Raw genomic sequence first — 22,722 nt, 5'->3', positions numbered from 1 at the left:
TGACCTCCTTCTGTTCTCAATTCTCATTCCCTTCAACAAGTGCTCTCTCATTCTCCAAACGCAGGGGGAGTCTTTGATAGACACCTCTCCTTTTCCTTGTTAAAAGAGTATAAAGGCTCTTTAATGAACACCAGGCAACTTGGTGGAGACTCTAAATGGACTAGAAACATTATTCCCCCCAAATCAAGCATGACACAGGAAGACAAGCTGGAATGGAGATATTTACTGTAATCCCTTCTACCTGGATTCCTTCCCTGGCAGAAGCCGCTTGACCTAAACATTGGAATGAGGCCAAGGCTTTGGCCACTGTCCAAATAATCAAAGTCCAATAGAGCCCCAAATCCTCCAAGACGCATCTTTTTTTTTTTTTTTTTCAATGCTTTGTCATCATTTTAGCTGTGAAGCTGAGTCCAGCGAATCGGTGACTCCAGGAACAAGATGTGAGTCAACAAAAGGCACAAGATCCACAGGCTCGCCCAGAGGCCTGAGCACTCCCTCTTCCCCGGGCGGGATGGGAGTGAACCGAGGAATGGGGGGGAGCGCCCAGCTGGGACCAGCGTTTGTGTCTGGTGAAAAGGTTGTGTATCTAAGGGGTGTTCGGTGATACTCCCTAAGTGCTTTGGTAGAAGCCAAAAGAGAAGCTGGGGACCGAGCAGGAGAGGCTCAACGGAGCCCCAGGAGGCAGGCAACCACAGGACACGGCCTGTATCTGAAGCTGGCCCCAACCATGTCTGACATTCTCTCCTTTCCGTGTTTACACAGTGCCGACTGTTCTTTTCTAGAACAATCTGTGCCAGTCCATCACCGGTGCGTCATAGAAAATAGGGAGAAAAGGCACAAGCCACTGAGGCGTGGAGAGCCGAGGCACACCCACCAGTGAGCTGAGTCCTAGGGTGGGGTGCTTTGTCCGTGCGCACACAGTGCTCAGCTTGATGAGGGCGTGATGTGGAGCTCGCCAGCGATTCCTGCAGTCTAAATATTCACACATTCTAACAGATCCAGCAATGACCTTTTAAATGATCTTTTTTTAAAAAAAATTTATTTTATTTACTTGAAAGTCAGAGCTACACAGAGAGAGAAGCAGAGGCGGGGAGGGGGAAGGGGGAGCTTCCATCTGCTAGTTCACTCCCCAGATGGCTGCAACGGCCAGAGCTGAGCTGTTCAAAGTCAGGCGCCAGGCGCCAGGCACCAGGCGCCAGGAGCCTCCTCCAGGTCTTCCCACATGGGTGCAGGGACCCAAGGACTTGGGCTATCATCCACTGTCCTCCCAGGCCACAGCAGAGAGCTGGATCAGAAGTGGATCTGCTGGGACTCGAACCGGCACCTGTATGAGATACCGGCACCGCTAGCGGCAGCTTTACTCACTACGCCACAGTGCCAGCCTCCAAACAATGGATTCTTAAACTCATAGCTTAAGAGTTCATCCACAGTAGTAGGTTCTGGACCTCTTCACCCCTTTACCTTCAAAGTGGAAACTTGCCACGTGTTTATGCATGGCCCCTGCTGCAGGGCTGGGGTGTTGAAGGGGCAATGTTAATTCCAAGAGCCCTGGGCATAACTGAGGTGTGAGCAGGTACGTGAGATGATGGATGGGAACAGAAAAATCAGGAACGCACAGCTCAGGTCTTGGTTTTCCTATCAAAGGGGCCATGCTGTGGTCCTACTTTGTGATATCCTGTGGAAACGCAATGCAAGCCACATTGAAGATTAAATTGTTCTTGAGCAACTTTTTTTTTAAAGGAAACAAGTAAAATTAATTTTAATATGTTTTACTTAATGCACTATGTCCCAAATCTTGTCATTCCCACATACAAGAGTACTTGAAAAAGTTCATGGGAAATTGAATTATAATGTAGTTTATTTGGGTACAAAATTTTTTGAAATTCATGTATAGATTTTTCATAATATGCATTTTCCATGAAACTTCTGAAGACCCCTCATATAACCAGTATAAAGTTATTAATGAGATACTTCACGTTATTTTTTCTGCATCAAATCTTAGAAATTTTGGGTGCAGTTTTCACCTACACGTGCCTCTGTTGGAACCAGCCCCATTTCAAATGCACAGTCGTCACAGGCAGTGCACTGGGCGGTGCGGGTCTAACTGGTAGCTTGCACACTTCTTACTATGTGTATTATAAATAATATAATTTAAATATTATAAATAATATAATTTTAAAAGAATCTGAGAATTCAGTGGTGCCTACTGCTTAGAGTGTGAAACTGTCACAAACCTCATGGAGGGTAAATGGGAAGCATACATGAAATCTTAATATCATGCATTTCTTTGAATCTAGCAATTCATTTTCTGGAATTTACCTTGGGAAATAATCAGGGTTGTGTGCAAAGATCTGACCACAAGGGTGCTTGTTGCAGAAAAACTTGGAAAAACCCTGACTTTCCACATAAGAGGATTTCATTAAGTATCTAATAATATATTAATTGTTATTCATGCATGTGTGTATACATGCATAAAAAATTTATACATGGAGCAGGTATTTAGCATGGTGGTTAAGATGCCTACATGTTTTCTGTCTTTCAGTCTCCATCTCTCTCCCTCTGCTTTTCAAATAAAATGAAGATACATAATTTTTTTAATTAAAGGGGTAGGCATTTGGAAGAGCAGTTAAGATGCCGCTTGGGATGCCTGCATCCCGCATCAGAGTGCCTGGGCAAGTCATGACTGCTCTGCTTTGGATCCAGCTTCCTGCTCATGTGCACCTTGGGAAAGCAGCAGCAGATAGCTCAAGTACTTGGGTCCTTGCTACACACGCGAAAGACCCAGATGGAGTTCTGGGCTCCTGGTTCTGTCTTGGCTCACCCCTGGCTGTTGTGGGCCTTTGAGGAGTGAACTAAAAGATGGAAGGTCTCTCTCCATCTGCCTCTACATCTGTGTGTGTGTGTGTGTGTATTCTGTGTCTGTTTTCCAGTATTTTTTTTTTTGACAGGCAGAGTGGACAGTGAGAGAGAGAGAGACAGAGAGAAAGGTCTTCCTTTTGCCGTTGGTTCACCCTCCAATGGCCACCGCGGTAGGCGCGCTGCGACCGGCGCACCGTGCTGATCCGATGGCAGAAGCCAGGTACTTTTCCTGGTCTCCCATGGGGTGCAGGGCCCAAGCACTTGGGCCATCCTCCACTGCACTCCCTGGCCACAGCAGAGAGCTGGCCTAGAAGAGGGGCAACCGGGACAGGATCGGTGCCCCGACCGGGACTAGAACCCGGCGTGCCGGCGCCGCAAGGCAGAGGATTAGCCTAGTGAGCCACGGCGCCGGCCGTGTTTTCCAGTATTATGAAAATAAATAAATAAAACTGTTTTTAAAAAACAAAGTCATTAGGGGGCCGGCACTGTGGCATTGTGGGCTGAGCCTCCTCCTGAAGTGCCAGCATCCCATATGGGCATCGTGTCCTGGCTGCTCCACTGCCGATCCAGCTCTCTGCTATGGCCTGGGAAAGCAGTAGAAGATGGCCCAAGTGCTTGGGTCCCTGCACCTAAGCAGGAGACCTGGAGGAAGCTCCTGGTTCCTGGCTCCTGGCTTCAGATCAGCCCAGCTCCAGCTGTTGTGGCCATTTGGGGAGAGAACCAGTAGAGAGAAGACCTCTTTCTGTCTGTAACTCTGCCTCTCAAACAAATGTTTTTATTTTTATTTTTTAATGAAGCCCTTAAAAAAATACTTGCATCTCACATCAGATTGCCCAGCTTCAGCTCCTGATTCCAGCTTCCTGCTGATGCAGATCCCGGGAGGCAGTGGTGACGGCTCACATAACTGGATTCCTACCCGCCACGCGGGAGACCTGAGTTGCCTTCCAGCTTCAGCCTGGCCCAACCCTGGCCATTGCAAGCAATGGGAAGTGAACCAGCAGATGGAAGCACTTGCACTTTCTCTCTCTTCACTGATAAGTAAACTTAAAAAAAAATTTTTTTTAAAAGATGTATTCATTTGAAAAGCACAGTGACTGAGCAAGACAGACAGACTCACACACACACACACACAGAAACAAATGACTGCAACAACCGGAGCAAGGTCAGGTCAAAGCCAAAATCTAAAAACTCCATCCAGGTCTCCCACTTCGATGGCAAGGGACCAAGTACTTGGGCCACCATCTGCTGCCTTCCCCAGGCACACTAGCAAGAAGCTAGACCAGAAGCGGAGCAGCCAGGACTCAAACCAGCATTCCAATATTGGATCCCAGCACCACAAGACGTGGCTTAACTCACTGTGCACAACATTGGCCCCTAAAAACATTTTTAAAGTGTATATATACATACAGAAAGCTTTTGGGGAAAAAAAATCATAAGAAAAAAGTCTTATATTTACCTTAGGGGAATGAAATTGGGAGATGGAGAAATGCTTTTACATTTTATCTTGTACTTTGAAATTATTATTAAAAAGAGTATTTAATTAATTTTGAATTGAAAAACTAATTGCAAAGGGTTCTTTAGGATTGACATGGAAAGATGAAGGAAAAAACATTTTAGTATAAAGTAGATTTCAAAATAGCACATATAGTGTGAGCCCATCTTTAATGAAAATATGTGTTTACAGACAGGGGATGGAAGGGGTACAGGCCAACCTCGTTCCAGTGGCTTTCCCTAGGAAGGAGGCCTGGGGGTGAGTTGTTGCTTTTCTCCCCTAGTTTGTCTGTACTTACTAAATGCTCTTTTTTTAAAGTTGAATATCCATCTTATTTCCAATTATACTCTTGTTATTACCATTGTATAGCTCACTCCTGATTTTGTTAGTAACACTGAACACAGCACTCATTGCTTTTCTTTTTTAAAAATATTTATTTATTTGAAAGGCAGAGATACAGAGAGGCAGGGGGAGAGAGAGAGAGACAGAGACAGAGAAAGTGTCTCCCATTTGCTAGTTCACTCCCCAAATGGCCACAATGGCCGGAGCTGTGCTGATCCATAGTCAGGAGCCAGGAAGCTCCTCCAGGTCTCTCACGTGGGTGCAGGGGCCCAAGGACTCAGGCCATCCTCTACTGCTTTTCCAGGCCGTAGCAGAGAGCTGGATTGGAAGTGGAGCAGCCGGGACTTGAACAGGTGTTCATATGGGATGCTGGCACTGCAGGCAGCAGTTTTACTTGCTACGCCACAACACCAGTGCCTAAATGTTCTTTTTTTTTTTTTTTAGATTTATTTATTTATTTGAAAGTCAGAGTTACAGAGAGAGAGGAGAAGCAGAGAGAGAGAGAGGTCTTCCATCCATTGGTTCACTTCCCAATTGGCCACAACAGCCGGAGGTGTGCCGTTCCGAAGCCAGGAGCCAGAGCTTTTTCCAGGTCTCTCACGTGGGTGCTGGGGCCTAAGGACCTGGGCCATACTCCTCTGCTGTCCCAGGCCACAGTAGAGAGCTGGACTGGCAGTGGAGCAGCCGGGACTCGAACAGGTGTCCATATGGGATGCTGGCACTGCAGGCAGCAGTTTTACCTGCTATGCCACAGCACCAGCGCCTAAATGTTCTTTTTTTCTTTAGGCCAGGGCATTAACCCATTGAGCACAGTGCTGGCCCCCTTAATGTTCTTAATAAATATGTTTTTCTTTTGTAATACAGGGGAAATAGCTTATTTTAAAAAAAGTTTCGGCCGGCACTGCAGCTCAATAGGCTAATCCTCTGCCTTGCGGCACCGGCACACCGGGTTCTGGTCCCAGTCAGGACGCTGGATTCTGTCCCGGTTGCTCCTCTTCCAGGCCAGCTCTCTGCTGTGGCCAGGGAGTGCAGTGGAGGATGGCCCAAGTGCTTGGGCCCTGCACCCCATGGGAGACCAGGAGAAGCTCCTGGCTCCTGCCATCGGATCAGCGCGGTGCGCCGGCCGCAGTGTGCCAGCCGCAGCGGCCATTGGAAGGTGAACCAACAGTAAAGGAAGGCCTTTCTCCCTGTCCACTCTGCCTGTCAAAAAAAAATTTTTTTAAAGTAAGTTTCTATACCCCTGAATGAAAGTAAACCAGCTTCCACCACCAGTCCCACCTGGGGGAAGACTCTAGAGCAGAAGACCCAGTCAGCAGGGATGGGCACCTGCCACAGCCGTCAAAGCATCACTCGGGAGGCCCACACGCCACATCCCACATCGGAGTGCCTGGTCTGAGTTCTGGCTCCGCTTCCAACTGAGCTCCCTGCTCAAGCATCCTGGGAGGCAGATGATAGTTCTAAGTACCTGGGTCCCTGCCACCCATGTGAGAGACTCCAATGCAGGTCCAGCATCCTGGCTTAGGCCTGGCCCAGCCCTGGCTACTGCAGGCATTTGGAGAGTGAACCAGTGGATGGAAGATCTCTCTCTCTGTCTATCTCTTTCTCTTTCTCTCTTTTGCATTCAAATAAGATCGAAATTAACAAACAAAAAAATTTTTTAAGATTTTACTTATTTAAGCCAGGAGCTTCTTCTGGGCCTCCTATATGGGTGCAGGGGCCCAAGGACTTGGGCCAACTTCTACTGCTTTCCCAGGCCATAGCAGAGAGCTGGATCAGAAGCGGAGCAGCTGGGACATGAACCCACGCCCATATGGGATGCCGGCACTGCAGGTGGAGGCTTTACCTGCTACACCACAGCACCAGCCCCACAAACAAAAAAATTTTTTTAAACATTCATCTAGCCATCCATCCAGGTAATGGGTTTCGCTCCCACCCTTCTCCTGTGTTCTCACAGCTAACCGACCAGTCACACGTCCACTGGTGTGGCGGCGTGCTCACTGGAACCACCGTGCACCGTGTGGCTTTCTGACTTCACTGCCCATCGCGGATAACGTCCCCAGAAGGGTCCCTGCGGAGCCTGCAGAGCCGGAAATGGGCGACGCGGGTGAGCAACCTTAAAGGATTCACTGCAGTGGCTCAAGAAGCTGCTCGCTCCCTCAGAACTGCTTCCGCCACCTCCCTTTGCCGTTCAAAAGAGAGCCCTGGATCTTGTCATCCGCACAACAGGGCCAACTGTCTTTGAAGGCCCACATCATTGCACTGTTACAAGAAGACAGCTAAATGCAAACAGCACGTGGCTTCTCCCATGCAGTAGATCTGAACACAGAACCACTGCGAGGTTGGGCTCAGCCTCCTGGAATCACCCGTTTGCTCCCGACCAGACACCAACACAGACATTCTGGCCCCTCAGCCGACTCTGTGGTTGCCAACGCCCCCAGAGAACTTCCCAGGTGGCCGCAAAACACACAGGCAAGCCCACTTGTACTTAAAATACGTCTGTTTCCAGTGACTGGTGACAAAGAAAGTACAACCGACCTGTCAACGCGTCAGCTTGAATAAGCAGGTTTTAGAGAGGAAAGTACGTGGGTGTGCGTGTGTGTGTGCACGCGGTGGGTGGGTGGCATCCCGTCTGGAAGAGCAGTCCTCCTGAGAAGGTGGTCAAACAGGGCAAGACATGGCTGCCACTTCTTAGGAACCGTCAGGCTCCCTGGCCGAACTCAGCCACCTCCAGCTCAGACGCCAACGCGGGCCGCTGCGACAGTGAAGAGCGTGGGGCTTTCCTCCCTGCTGAGCCTGAGTCAGCGCTGATCCCCCTCCCCCGGAACCCCCCCCCCCCCCGTAACACCGATGATCTGGAGGAACAGCCCAGAAAGTCCCCGAGCAGGCCCTGGCAGCAGCTGGCACTGCAGGGCAAGCCAGCTTTGCGAGCCCAAGTTGCCACCTGCCTTCGTGGCCCTCAGCTTGCGTAGGACTTAGAAGCTGGGCAAGTGTTGAATAGCCAATCTTAGTGGTTTTAAAAGAATCTGCTGACAAAACTGACAGATTGCAAAGAAAGAAACGAGTTTCATACTTTCTTCTATTGCTCCTTTGTTTCAATCTCTTACAGTAAGAATGCATTTTAATTAAGATTTTTTTATAGTTAAAAACATATTTGAATATACATTTTAAAGTATTTAGTTAGTTGAGAAAGACAGAGTTCCTATCTGCTGGTTCACTCTCCAAATGCCTGCTGCAGCCAGGAAAAGGCCAGATGGAAGCCGTGAGCCTAGGACTCCATCTGGGTCTCCCATCCAGTGACAGGGACCCAACTGCTGAGCTATTACCTGCCACCTCCTGGGGTGCAGAAAGCTAGAACTGGAAGCAGAGTTGGCACGTGAACCCAGACATTCAGATATGGGGTGCCAGTGTACAAAGCAGCATGCTAACCAGTGTGCCAGGCACTCACCACCCACCACCCACTCCCTTTTAATGTACTTTTTAAAAGCGTGAATAATTCCCTTGGTAGACAAGTTGCCCTTCTGTGAACCTTTCCGATTGGGTGTTAGGAGGTTTCTGGCTACTAACAGGACTGCTCCTCCAGCCTCTTGAGTTGGATCTCCTTTGCCCCGCGAGCCAAAAGTTGGGGGGAGGGGGCAGGGGTCAGCGAGAGGGCCCAGAAAACAGTCTGCTTCCCTCCTTGGCTTGGTTTTCAAATGCCCCAGTGAAAAGAATCAGGATTCTGGAGAAGTGGCTGATGTCAGGACAGGGCAGGGCGTATGTGGGAGTGTGTGGATTTTGTTGTGCTAGAGAGGCGGCACTTAAAATATGATGGGGATGCGTCAAAAGGAGGAGTCCACTTGCAGTGTCTTCCATGAGCAGACTCGGGCAGTTTGGGCATTAAAGTGATTAAGGACAGCAGTTATAATCCACCTACCAGAAAGAGAATCAGATGTTTGGTACAGTGGTTAAGACACTGCTTAGGGGATTCACTGCTGAATTCTACCAGACATTTAAGGAAGAACTAACTCCAATTCTTCTCACACTATTCAGAACAATCGAAAGAGACGGAACCCTCCCAAATTCTTTCTATGAAGCCAGCATCACCTTAATTCCTAAACCTGAAAAAGATGCAGCATTGAAAGAGAATTACAGACCAATTTCCCTGATGAACATGGATGCAAAAATCCTCAATAAAATTCTGGCCAATAGAATTCAACAAAACATCAGAAAGATCATCCCCCCAGACCAAGTGGGATTTATCCCTGGTATGCAGGGATGGTTCAATGTTCACAAATCAATCAATGTGATATACCGCATTAACAAACTGCAGAAGAAAAACCATATGATTATCTCAATAGATACAGAGAAAGCATTTGATAAAATACAACACCCTTTCATGATGAAAACTCTAAGCAAATTGGGTATAGAAGGAACATTCCGCCAGCGCCACGGCTCACTAGGCTAATCCTCTGCCTTGCGGTGCTGGCACACTGGGTTCTAGTCCCGGTTGGTGCACTGGATTCTGTCCTGGTTGCCCCTCTTCCAGGCCAGCTCTCTGCTGTGGCCAGGGAGTGCAGTGGAGGATGGCCCAAGTGCTTGGGCCCTGCACCCCATGGGAGACCAGGAGAAGCTCCTGGCTCCTGCCATCGGATCGGCGCAGTGTGCCGGCCGCAGCGCACCTACCATGGCGGCCATTGGAGGGTGAACCAACGGCTAAAAGGAAGACCTTTCTCTCTGTCTCTCTCTCACTGTCCACTCTGCCTGTCAAAAAAAAAAAAAAAAGATTTATTTATTTATTTGAAATGCAGAGTTACAGAGAGAGGCAGAGAGAAAGGTCTTCTATATACTGGTTCACTCCCAAAATGGCTGCAACGGCTGGAGCTGGGTGAATCCAAAGCCTGGAGCCAGAAGCTTCTTCCAGGTCTCCCATGCAGTGCAAGAGCCATCTTCTACTGCTTTCCCAGACCACAGCAGAGCTGGATTGGAAGAGGAGCAGCCAGGACTCAAACTGGCGCCCTAGGATGCCGATACTGCAGGCAGAGGCTTTACCCACAGGCCTCTGTTCCTGGTTCTTGCACAAAGCTTTAAAAAACTCTAGAGTTTCCTAAGCAATAGGAGGATCTTTGTTATGCTAAAGAGGTGACCTCAGCAAGTCCTTAGATAGCCCCAGGGTGGGGGCAGATCACCAGAAAGCCCACCCATGAGATTAGAGAGTTGGGAGGGGCACTGGAGACCCAGCTCAGCTCCGTGGAACCACATATCCTCCATCAGCCACGTCTACGTAATGATAGCAGCTGTGCACAAAGAGGCCCTGTGGTGTTCCTTGGTGGCGGACACACCCCTGCAGGGAGGGTGACGCACCCTGACGTCACTGGGACAGGACACAATGCTGTGGACCCAGGGCCCTTCACCCCTTCCGGATCCTGCCCCATGCATCTCTTCCGTTGGCTGTCCCGGAGTGGCAGCCTTTGTAACTAAACCGTCACAGTAAACAGCACTTCCTTGAGTGCTGGTGAATTACCAAGCCTGAAGAGCTGGCCAGAACCCCCACTTTGTAACCGGTCAGAAGGAAGACTGGGTAGCCCGGGGACCCCGCTACTGTTCTGTAGCCCTTGTGGCTGGCGTGGAAACAGGGGGCGATGCTGAGGATGGAGCCTGTGACTTGTGGGACCAACATTAACTGCCGGTGGTTAATCTCAAAACCATGGGAACTGCACCAGCCTGGGGTGAAAACAGAATTGGTGTGCAAATGTCTCATCATTCTGCGCCTTTCCCGACCCTAACAGTGAGGCTGGGTTTCTTCCCAGATGCAATGCTAAGCTGCTGCAAGATCTTCTTGCCAAAGAGTGGTCGGCGATGCAGTAAGTCCTCCCTGGCCGCAGTATGGAGAGGGGCAGGCCAGAAGCAGGGAGACCCCGTCCAGGAGGCTTTTGCAGTAACCCTGGCAAGAAATGATCATAACTTGAACCAGAGGGTGGCCCAGAGGAGAGGCACACAGACTTAAGACAAGATCCAGTGGTGTTGAGGCCGGGGCTGTGGCGCTGTGGCGCAACAGGTCAACGCCCTGGCCTGAAGCACCGGCATCCCCTATGGGCACCGGTTTGAGACCAGGCTGCTCCACTTCCGATCCAGCTCTCTGCTATGGCCCAGGAAAGCAGTAGAAGATGGCCCAAGTCCTTGGGCCCCTGCACCTGCATGGGAGGGAGACCCGGAAGAAGCTCCTGGCTCCTGGCTTCAGATTGGCGCAGCTCTGGCCATTGTGGCCAATGGTGAGTGAACCATCGGATGGAAGACCTCTCTTTCTCTCTTTGCCTCTCCTCTCTCTGTGTAACTCTGACTTTCAAATAAATAAATCTTTAAAAAATAAAAGATTTAGTGGTAGAACTGAAGAGGATGCTACGTGAGTCTGGATGACACCTATATTTTTTTTCTATTGGAGAAAAGCAGGAGAGCGAGCATTTGGGGGGAGAAGGCAAAGGGACAATGGCTATGGCTCGGGGCACACTGGATTTGGGCCGCCTAAGAGACAGTCTGTGGGAGATGACCCACAAGTAGCTGATCTGGGCTCTGTCTTCCATCAGCTGATTTTCTAACCACACTGTGACCCCCGCACATTCCGCAATGATCGTTGCTCTGTCTTTGCTCAGGTGTTTCCGCCCTGTCCCTTTTGTTTGCCTAAAAAACTCCTTTGCCCCTCTCCAAGGATCAGCTCAACACTCCCTCTCTGCATCAGGCTTCCTCCCACTCCCCTGCCCGCACTCACATTCCTGCAGCCCTCCAAGACGGTGTGAGGCTTTTGAGCGCTTTAACTCCACCGGGTCTCCTAGGAGTCTTTTTTTTTTTTTTCAAGATTTATTTCATTTATTTGAAAGACAGTGTTATAGAGAGGGGTAGAGCCAGAGAAAGAAAATGTCCTCCATCCACTGGTTCACTCCCCAAATGATTGCAACAGCCAGAGCTGAGCCAATCCAAAGCCAGGAGCTTCCTCCAGGTCTCTCATGTGAGTGCAGGGGCCCAAGGATGTGGGCCATCTTCTACTGCTTTCCCAGGCCATAGCAGAGAGCTGGATTGGAAGAGGAGCAGCCGGGACTCGAACCGGTAACCATATGGGATGCCGACGCTGCAGGCTGGGGCTTTAACCCCCTGTGCCGACCCCTTAGGAGTCTTTATGTTCACAAGTCTAGCCAGCCCTGTCATTCTGTAAGTGCCCCACGACAAAGGCCATTTCTTATGCATCTCTTGATGCATGAAGCCCCACAAGCACATGGCCACTCATGCGCCTCTCACCCCAAGGGGTGTTGACCAGCAGATTCACCCAAGAGCTGTGGAAGATGAAGCCATTTGAATGTCTCCACCTGCTGGAAGGGTTTGGAACAGCAAGGCTGGACATTTCCATGTGGCATGTGGAACTCAACCCACTTCACTGTTTTTTTTTTTTTTGTTTTTGTTTTTGTTTTGACAGGCAGAGTGAACAGAGAGAGAGAGAAAGGTCTTCCTTTTGCCGTTGGTTCACCCTCCAATGGCCGTTGCGGCCAGCGCGCTGCGGCCGGCACACCACGCTGATCCGAAGCCAGGAGCCAGGTGCTTCTCCTGGTCTCCCATGCAGGTGCAGGGCCCAAGCACTTGGGCCATCCTCCACTGCACTCCTGGGCCATAGCAGAGAGCTGCCCTGGAAGAGGGGCAACCGGGACAGAATCCGGCGCCCCGACCGGGACTAGAACCCGGCGTGCCGTCGCCACAGGCCTATTGATTAGCCTATTGAGCCGCAGCACCGGCCCCTACTTCACTGTTAATCACGGCCGCTGATTCAACAGCTCCTGTAGATGTTGCATTTCTGGAGCTTAAGAAAACACTCAGCACCCTTGAGATGCTCCTCCGACAAGATGTCCGGCTGGCCTGAGTGAGAACTGGGACAGGACGATTGAAAAGCCTGAATTTTGATCAACAAGGACCAAGGATGAGAAACAGCTCAGTGTCTAACAAGGGAGGCGGGCAGGGGCTGCTATCGGAAGGGGCCTCTGTGTCTGCAAGCTCTCTTTTGGTGTAAAAATCTTCCTTAATGACTGGGACCTGGGCTTCCACATTATGTTAATAACATTTCCGATGGGTATGAAATTAGGAGGTACAGCAGACATGACTAAGGACAGAGAAATAACCCAGATGGATCTAAAGAGGTTAGAAATACGAATAGAAATGATCACAATGCAGTTTGATTTGGGAAGAAATGCAAATGAAGGCAGCTGGGGGAAGAAGCCATTCAAAAATGCAAATTGATCATGAGTTGGGAAACCTAGAAAGCAGCGCCAGACGCGTGTCTGGTGGGATGGCACCGGGATAAAGGGCCAGCAGGGACAGTGAGTCGTGGTCTTCGCCCACACGGCTGGTGGCAGGTACGGGAGGAAGTGGCTCGCTGAGAAATTGCATTGCAAGTCTCCTCCAACCCCCACGAGTGTTTGTGGAGTTGAAAACAAACAAAAATGAGCTCAGTCTACAGGCCTCACTTCCTTCCGCTGCTGGGACAGGGATGTGGCTCTGGCTTCCACCAGTAACCTCCTGCGGTTCCAGGCCAGGAGACAGGCAGTGCTGCGCTCACTGCCACTGCCTTTCTCGGGAGCCGCATGAGGAGGAGGCGGCAGAACGAGCCAGTCTGAGCACACCCCTGGGTTTTCCAAGAGAGTCCCAGTGGACAGGAGTGCTGGGAACGCATCTGAAACAAGCCTGTGTCTCTTGCAATACCGGGGCAGTCATAAATTAACACACAGAACCCAGCAGGTACTTGTTTTCTACCAAATATTTCTTAAGTAAAAACTCTTTAAAGGTATTAATTACTGGCCAGCGCCGTGGCTCAACAGGCTAATCCTCCGCCTTGCGGTGCTGGCACACCGGGTTCTAGTCCCGGTTGGGGTGCCGGATTCTATCCCAGTTGCCCCTCTTCCAGGCCAGCTCTCTGCTATGGCCCGGGAAGGCAGTGGAGGATGACCCAAGTGCTTGGGCCCTGCACCTGCATGGGAGACCAGGATAAGCACCTGGCTCCTGGCTTCGGATCAGCACGATGCACTGGCTGCAGCGGCCATTGGAGGGTGAACCAACGGCAAAAAGGAAGACCTTTCTCCCTGTCTCTCTCTCTCACTGTCCACTCTGCCTGTCAAAAAAAAAAAAAAAAAGTATTAATTACCCTAAAGCGGCTATCACACACCTGTTATGCAAAGTGTGAAGAATGACAGTCTTTGCTTGGAGCAGGTATCTGGCCTGGCGGGTCCACATGGGATACCTGGGTTCCATTCCCAGCTCTGCTCCTGACTCTAGCTTCCTGCTAATGCACACGCTGCATTCAAATAACGGGGTTCCTGCCACCCACCTGGGAGACCTGGGTTAGTTCCCTGCTCCCAGGTTTGCTCCTTCCCCTGGCCACTGCGGGCATCTGAGTGTGAACCAGCATAGGAGTCCTCTCGCTTGCTCGCTCTCTCTTTCAAATGAATACATTTTAAAAGGGGGGTGGGTGGGCCCAGCACTGTGGCATTAGCTGGTAAAGCTACTGCCTAAGGTGCCAGCATCCCATATGGGTGATGGTTTGAGCCGATCTAGCCCCCTGCTAATGTGCCTGGGAAAGCAGAAAAAGGTGGCCCAAGTGATTGAGCCCCTGTACTCATGTGGGAGACCTGGAAGAAGTTCCTGGCTCCTAGCTTTGGATTGGCCAATCTCCAGCTGTTGCAGCCATTTGGATAGAAGATTCTCTCTCTCCTTCGCCCTCTCCCTTTTTCTCTCTCAAACTCTGCCTTTCAAATAAATATACAAATCTTAAAAAAAAAAAAAAAAAAGTGGGATGGGGTGTGAATAGAAGCAACATACAGGTTTCTACTTGCTCAGAAAGTCTCCATCTTGAGTGTACCGGAGGAGATAGATAAACCCCATCAGTCAGTACAAGGAGAATTCAAAGGTTTGTGAAAAATGGAATTAAGGGGCTGACACTGTGGTGCAGTGGTTAAGCTGCTGCTTACCATGTCAGCAACCCACAGCCCATGATGGCTTTATTTATTTATTTATTTATTTGGAAGTCAGAGTTACACAGAGAGAGGAGAGGCAGAGAGAGAGAGAGAGAGAGAGAGGTCTTCCATCCACTGGTTCACTCCCCAATTGGCTGCAACAGCTGGAGCTGTGCCGATCTGAAGCCAGAAGCCAGGAGCTTCCTCTGGATCTTCCCACATGGGTGCAGGGGCCCAAGGACTCGGGCCATCTTCTACTACTTTTCCAGGCCATAGCAGAGAGCTAGATCAGAAGTAGAGCAACTGGGACTTGAACTGGCACCCATATGGGATGCTGGCACTGCAGATGGTGGCTTTACCTGCTATACCACAGTGCCAGCCCCAGCCGCTCCACTTCTGATCCAGCTCTCTGCTAATGTGCCTGGTTGGGCTCCTGCCATCCATGTTGGGAGACCTGGATGAAGTTCTTGGCTCCTAGCTTTGGCCTGGCCCAGCCCCAGCCATTGTGGCCATCTGAGGACTGAACCAGGTGATGGAAGATTTTCTCTCTATCTGTGGCACTCTGCCTTTCAAATAAATAAGTGGGTGACGTCTCTCACATCACCTACTTTCGCTGACCTACATTCTCAAAGAAGGCAGCGAGGCGTTCTTTGGGTGAGCAGCCATGCTCTCCACGTTCAAGGGTGCGGTGTCATTGGTAGGGCTTGTGGTTAGCCCTGCCGGGTAAGTGCCTCGCGCAGCAGCCTCATGAGAGCCACCCCCTCCATCTGTCAAGCACCTGCCGTGACTGACGGAGTCACACGGCCGCGTGTACAGAACAGCGCTCTCAGGGAACAGATAAATCACCCTCCCAGGGCAGAGGCTGGGAAATGTCCAAGCTATTAGCTCTTTCCACTTGACTTCCAAATGTGTCCAGGAAGCCGAAATGCTGTGGGGGAAGAGAGGTGAGGTGTGACACGCCACCTTGCACAGTCATACCATGGAGGCCTCTCGGGGCCTCCTGCTGCTGTCTGGATACCTAGGAGCCAGAAACCAACCTCATCCATCAGTCTTTTTTTTTTTTTTTAAGATTTATTTATTTATTTGAAAGTCAGAGTTATACAGAGAGAGAAGGAGAGGCAGAGAGAAAAAGAGGTCTTCCATCCATTGATTCACTCCCCAATTGGCCACAACAGCCAGAGCTGTGCCAATCCGAAGCCAGGAGCCAGGAGCTTCTTCTGGGTCTCCCACATGGGTGCAGGGGCCCAAGGGCTTGGGCCATCTTCTACTGCTTCCCCAAAGCAGAGAGCTGGATCAGAAGTGGAGCAGCCGGGTCTCGAACTGGCACTACAGGGAGAAGCTTAACCCGCTGTGCCACAGTGCCGACCCCCATCCATCAGTCTGGAGAGGGGGAAGGCAGAGCTTCCCTGTGTGGAGAAGAGCTTTGAGTCTGCAGCCCGGGCGTGGGCTTGGGCTAGATGGCGAGGCCTGAAACAGGACCTCTGAACGGAGCAGGACTCTTTTTATTTTAAATATAGGTCTTCATCTATTTACATTTTTTAAAAAACCTATTGTGTTTACCTGAAAGGCAGGGAGACACACAGAAGGAGATTTTTCCATTCACTGCTTTACTCCCCAAACCCACAACTGACTGAGGTGGGCCAGGTCGAAGTCAGGAGCTGTGTGCTCCAGCCGAGTCTCCCACATGGGTGGCAGGGACCCGGGGACTTCAGACACCAACTACTGCCTCCCGGGGTGTGCGCTGTTGCTCTGGGGAAGCTGGAATGCAGAGCAGAGCTGGGACTCCATCCGGGCATTCCCCACGCCGGCCCAGGTGCAGGATCCTGGAGCCCGCAGGAGTGCCCCTGTGTTGTTCTGTCTACGCAAGCTGCTGCCACGTGCCGCTGCCAACAGCCAGTGTTGTACTTCCTGCACTGCCCCACGCGCAAGGCTCCCTCCTCGGCGAGTGCACACCACGGAGAGCCAGCCTCGGGGGCTGGTCGCTCGCCCTGAACCCAGCACACGATCTCCAGGATCTGCAGGGCCCAAAGAGCACCCGCAGCAGTGAAATGCATGAGGCCGTTCCCGCCGGCCGTCCCCTCCCAGGGCACTCAGAACGCTACCCTGACAGAGGCGCGGTGCCTACGCGGCCCCTGCTCCCATCTGGCCTCTCCTGCCACCATCTTCTCCACACTCACTGGTGCCAGCCACACCAGCCGCCTGTCTGCTACCTGAACCATGCTGGCTCTGCCTTGGCTTTGGTTACTGCTCGGTCAGGAACGCTCTTCCCCTGTACCCAGTCTCACCTTCCAGTCCCAGGTCTACTGTCCCCTCCTCAGCGAGGTCTCTGACCACTAAGGAGCTGCCTGCCTGGCCGCCACACCACTCACACCGCATCCCTGTGTCAGCTCCTCCCCTCTCTGAAACGCTGCTCTGTCTCCTGCTGACACACGCACGTTAGGAGGACAGGCACCCACCTGCTTTGTTCTGCTGTGTCTGGAACAGTGCTTAGCGCCCAGTGAAAAGACAAATATACACTCTGACACAGGGAGGGGCCGAACGGTGAGGGTGACCTCTGACCTCAAGCCACCTGCCCCCAATTTTCCCTTTTGTCACTTAAATCTGTGTCTCCTTGGACAGGTCACCTAGTCTCTGTGCTTTCTACATTCCCATCTATCAATGAGAAAAACAATAGCAACTAATTACAGGGGTATTCTCAGATTACCATGTAAAATAATGAATGAAATGCTGGTATGGACTTAGCTCTCAGTAACCATTTTATTATTATTTTTGCAACTATATATACATATTTCTAGGTTTTATTTATTTTATTTGAAAGGCAAAGTGACAGAGCTAGAGGGAGAAAACACAAAGGGATCTTGCATTTTGTTGGCTCATTCTCCAAATGCCTGCAAGAGCTAGGGCTGGGCCAGGCTGAAGTCGGGAGCCAAGAACTCCATTTGGGTCTCCTACATGGGTAGCAGCAGGAACCCAAGTACTTGGGCCATCATCCACTGCCTCCCAGGCACATTAGCAGGAAGTTTGGTCCACTTATGAATCACGTTGTAATGGCCCCTTTCTGGTCTAACACGTAAAGAGCTTGGAAGCTCTTTACAACAAAAAAAGCTGAACAAACTGGAAACCAACAAACAATCTTTAACCTCTCAGAGGATTAAAGCCACAAGGCACAGTGCTGCCCCGGGAGTGGAGAGACAGACCAGTGATGTAGAGCAGCAGAGCTCGCTGGCAGCACACGCCCAGAAGCCTGGAGCCGACAGGGGGAGGGACACTTTAAGCCAATCGATGATCTGCTGCAAGCTCAGGGCAGACAAGCAGGAGAGTTAGAAGCTCCAAAGCTATTGGGGGCCGGCACTGTGGCACTGGTTCGAGTCCCGGCTGCTCCACTTCTGATCCAGCTCCCTGCTAATGGCCTGGGAATATAGCAGAAGATGGCCCAAGTGCTTGGGCTCCTGCACCCACACAGAAGACCCAGAAGAAGCTCCTGGCTCTTGGCTTCGGATCCACCCAGCTCGACCACTGCAGCCATTTCAGGAGTGAACCAGCAGCTGGAAGACCTTTCTCTGTCTCTCCCTTACTGTCTGTAATTCTGACCCTTAAACAAACAAATAAATCTTTAAAAAGAGGAAGAAAGCTCCAAAGCTGTCCAGCCCTAGGGGAGTCCGGCACTTAAATGAACTTTGCTCCCAGGATCCCTCCCAAATTCTCACAGTGAAGATCTGAGAGAAAAAAATCTCCTTGTGCTTCCCACAGAAAGAGGAGAGAATTCACCATTTAGTAATTTACCCAGAGCTCCCTGCTCCCCTTAACAGGGCCTGTGCTCAAGAGAAACTTCCAGCAGAGCCAGTCTCCTGGGGCTGTACCAGAGCTAAGCCAGTCTGGGGACAGACACAAGGCGCACTAAAGGCTGAGGTGTGGTCATACACTGCCTCTCCACCTCCCTACCACCACCCCAGTGGGGCGGAGAAGAGACTCGAGGGACGGCAAGGAAGGGCTAGAATAGGGGCAGGCTTGCTGGCAAGCAGGTGAAGCCCCTGCTTGGATGCCCACACCCCATATCAGAGCGGGAGCGCCAGTGCAGTCCTGGCTGCTGGCTTCCGATCCAGCTCCCCTGCTAACACACCTGGCAAAGCAGCACAGGATGGCCCAAGTGCTTGGGCCCCTGCCACCCACGAGGGAGACCCGGATGGGGTTCCTGACTCCGGGCCTCAGCTTGGCCCAGCCCTAGCTGCTGGGGAGCTGGACCAGCATATGGAATCATCTGGGGAGTGAACCAGCACATGGAATCAATCTCTCTCTCTCTTCCTTTCCTTCTGTCACTCTGCCTCTCAAATAATAAATAAATCCTAACAACAATAAAAATCAAAGGGACATAAAAGGGAGCTCAATCCGAGAGTGCACTAAGTCAGGGTCACAGGTCAGTACCTCAGCCTGGCAGTCACTGCACAGGTTCCCACTTTCCCCGCTCTGTCTCCTCCTGGAGTTAGTGGCCCAGAACAGCCGCGTTCCTTCCTGCCGACACTGTTGTGCATTATTGCGGAAGGCGGCCCCACGCTGATCTGTAACTACGCCTTTCCCTCAGGTACAAGTACCACTATAAAACGCTGGGTCCATGGAGCATGGGCATTTCCACTGGGAAATCGTGGGAATTCTACTACCCTGGTGGACATAAAAGTGGCATGGGGGCAAGGAATGCAACTGCTTTACCCACTGTGCCTACCTCAGTGCCCCCTAGCAGGTGCTCACTGGGTATTTGTTGAATGAATTAAAAAAAAACACACACACAAATGGGGACACTGCAGAAGTAAGCATGGCTCAAATTCGATGTTTCTTACAAAAACTTTTAAAGCTATTCAGCCATCTTTCATTTATTTAATGATCATGGAGTGTCTTTGACACGGTAGGCAGTGGAATATGGAGTGGATGGGACGGTGCGCCAGTTCTAACAGAGAAGAGGGGGCCAGTCTTGACTGTTACTACAAGCTCTGCACTTGCACTCATTATTCCAGCCTCTCATATTACCATCCCCGCTTTGCACATAAAGGGGCCGAGGCTCACACAAAGGCCCACATCTCGCAAATGGCCCAGCTGAGAACTGATTCAGGGGCCTGCATCCTTCCCTTCACAATGCCCTGCCCCCACCCCCAATACATTTGAGATCACAGTTGGATAATCTGTTGGATAATGTTTTGTTAAGGAAACTTAGGGTTTCAAAAATTGAGTTGTACACAAATAGTTTCATTTGGGAAAAGGAAAAAAATCAGAGTTTTGGGCTCTCAGTTGCAAGTCATTTATCTTGGAAAAAATCCAATAATACAGGTATTTTATTACCGCATGAGTATTTAACTAGAGGCCAAAAAATCATAAATTCCTTGAACACAATAAAGGAAAAGTATTGCTTCCTAAATGGTATCTAAGTCGGTGAGTTTCTAGGTTATGCTAGACACTAGAAATAAGTACAACACTGAAATACGGGGGAAGTTAAAATAACGTGCAGAGCGATTCGTGTGGCCAACGGTGAGCAGAAGAACCTGGGGCCAGGAAGCTGTCAATCACTCCTTTGTGCATAACAGCTGCTGATTACACCCTGGTACTAATCCCCGGCTGTGCCTGAGTTATAACCAACATATATCCCTACCACCCATTGTGTTTCCCTAATTGGCCTATTATGTTCAACCTATTGGTTTTATGAAAGCTCCAACTGCGCAAGGGAAGCCTGCAGTAGGGAAATGAATTCTTAGCTAGGAGAGCACTTTGAGAAACACTCAAGTCAGCTTGTGTTGTAGGAATGGGAGGCCCATTGCACAGGTGCCATGTGCAGGTTCTTAGGTCCCCTGTTTCCCGGGACCCTGAGGCAGGTTTAGAAATCACAATTCCTTCACAGTGGGTGAAAACACCCAGGGCCTGGGATCACCTGCACTCATATGTGGGCAGCAGCTTGGCAAACAGGTTGTTTCTCACCCACCCCACCTGGATCAGATATGGAATTGGGAAAACAGAGATCTGTGATCAAACCAAAATCCCAATCAGAAAGTGCTCAAGGTGGTGGCAAATGGTCTAGGACTAGACCCATCCTAAAGGATATTGTCTGGTGCTGGCACTGTGACGTAGCAGGTAAAGCCACCACATACAGTGCTGGCATCCTATATAGGCAGTGGTTGGAGACCCAGCTGCCCCACTTCTGATCCAGCTCCCTACTAACGTGCCTGAAAAAGCAGCAGAAGATGGCTCAAGAATTCAGTCCCCTGCACCCATGTGGGAGACCCAGATGAAGCTCCTGGCTCCTGGCTTCCACCTGGCCCAGCCCCAGCTATTGCCATCTGGGAAGTGAACTAGCAGATGGAAGATCTCTCCCTCTCTCTATAACTCGGACTTTCAAATAAATAAATAAATAATTTTTTTTAAAAAGGATATGGCCTGATCCTATTGTATTCATTACCTTTATTTTATATTATTCATTTTTTGAAAGAAAAAGCTCAGAAGCCAGGATCCAGGAGCTTCTTCCAGGTCTCCCACATGGTGGCAGGTGCAGGGGCCCAAGCACTTGGGCCATCTTCCACTGCTTTCCCAGGCCATAGCAGAGAGGTGGATTGGAAGTGGAGCAGCCAGGACTCCAACCAGTGCCCATAAGGGATGCCAGCACCACAGCTGGAGGCTTGACCTACTACACCACAGTGCTGGCCCCGACTCTCTGTTTTATTTTTATAGCTCCCTGCAGGACTGTCCTGGGAATGAAGCTGTATTCCTATCTCTACAGATGAAAAAACTGGAGGTAAGGAAGTGACTCATGGCTGCCAACCATCAGAGTGCCATCGCGGAGTCCTCTGGCTGCAGACCAGTCTTTCCACCAGCACCTTGGACAGCAACCTCAGCAATGTCTCCTAAGAGCTCCCACTGCCAGGTCAGGCTGACCTGCCCGGATGTACCATCCTCATGAAGCCTCGGTTTCCTCATCTGTAGAGTGGGGGTATGTGTAACATGGAGTCCACGGGGTAACTGTGAGGCTCGAATGCAGTATGCATATAGTATCCCCAGCCCAGGACTCGGAATGCAGGTCCCAGAACAAATGTTGGTGGCTTCAGGATGTGTCTGGAGCAAGAACTCTGGATGCTGCCTCCTTTCCCCATGCCTTGGGGTGCACAACCCTGAGTGTCTTATAGCTAAGGCTACAAGGAGCTAAAAACTAGGGACAAGCTTGGAGTGCTTGGGGCCTGAGCACTGAGCCCAGGAAGGAGGTCAGGGAGTGTCTGCCCATCCTGCCCCCCCTCCCACACTGAGTCCCCAGTAGAAACCTTCTCTTCCCACCTGGAAAGCCATGGAGTTGGCAGCAGCCAGAAATATCCTCAGAGGCAGCTTGGCCTTGTAGGACCTGTGGCTCCACAGGCGGTGGGCACCGGCAGTCACTCCCAGGGCGGTCATGAGGAAGCAGAAGTAGGCTGCAAGACACAAGAGGGAGAGGTCAGCAAGCTCCACACGCCTTTCCAGAACCCCATGCCCTTCCCTTCCCACATGGGGTCCGACACAAAATGATGTCGGGGGAAGAGTCAGCAACAAGAAGAATCAAGAACTCGAGGTGATGTGTTGCTTTCCAGTACCAGCCAGAAGCAGAGAGAACTTTCTTCAGGAAACTTTGACCTGTAAATAGCTCTTTTTTCCTACACCAATCAAGTCTTTTCTCCAGCAGTGTTTCTGGTCAGTCTTTTTTTTTTTTTTTTTTTTTTTTTGACTGGCAGAGTGGACAGTGAGAAAGAGAGAGAGACAGAGAGAAAGGTCTTCCTTTGCCGTTGGTTCACCCTCCAATGGCTGCCCTGGCTGGCACGCTGTGGCCAGTGCACCGCGCTGATCTGAAGCCAGGAGCCAGGTGCTTCTCCTGGTCTCCCATGGGGTGCAGGGCCCAAGCACTTGGGCCATCCTCCACTGCACTCCCTGGCCACAGCAGAGAGCTGGCCTGGAAGAGGGGCAACTGGGACAGGATCGGTGCCCCGACCGGGACTAGAACCCGGTGTGCCGGCGCCGCAAGGCGGAGGATTAGCCTGTTAAGCCACGGCGCCGGCCTCCACATGCACTTTT

The 22,722-nt window shown here is 50.8% G+C and overlaps 1 protein-coding gene across 1 annotated transcript in view; it reads right to left on the bottom strand.

The window, feature by feature from the left end:
* Positions 1–22,722, bottom strand: part of SCD5 (stearoyl-CoA desaturase 5) — a 159,219-nt gene that overhangs the window by 56,109 nt on the left and 80,388 nt on the right. Inside the window, exon 2 of the mRNA XM_062199189.1 lies at positions 21,958–22,088. Within this exon, the coding sequence (XP_062055173.1) occupies positions 21,958–22,088 (131 nt within the window). The remainder of the gene's footprint in view (positions 1–21,957; positions 22,089–22,722) is intronic.

Source organism: Lepus europaeus, chromosome 8, assembly GCF_033115175.1.
Source record: "Lepus europaeus isolate LE1 chromosome 8, mLepTim1.pri, whole genome shotgun sequence".
Taxonomy (NCBI): Eukaryota; Metazoa; Chordata; class Mammalia; order Lagomorpha; family Leporidae; genus Lepus; species Lepus europaeus.
This window is presented reverse-complemented; position numbering and strand designations above follow the sequence as displayed.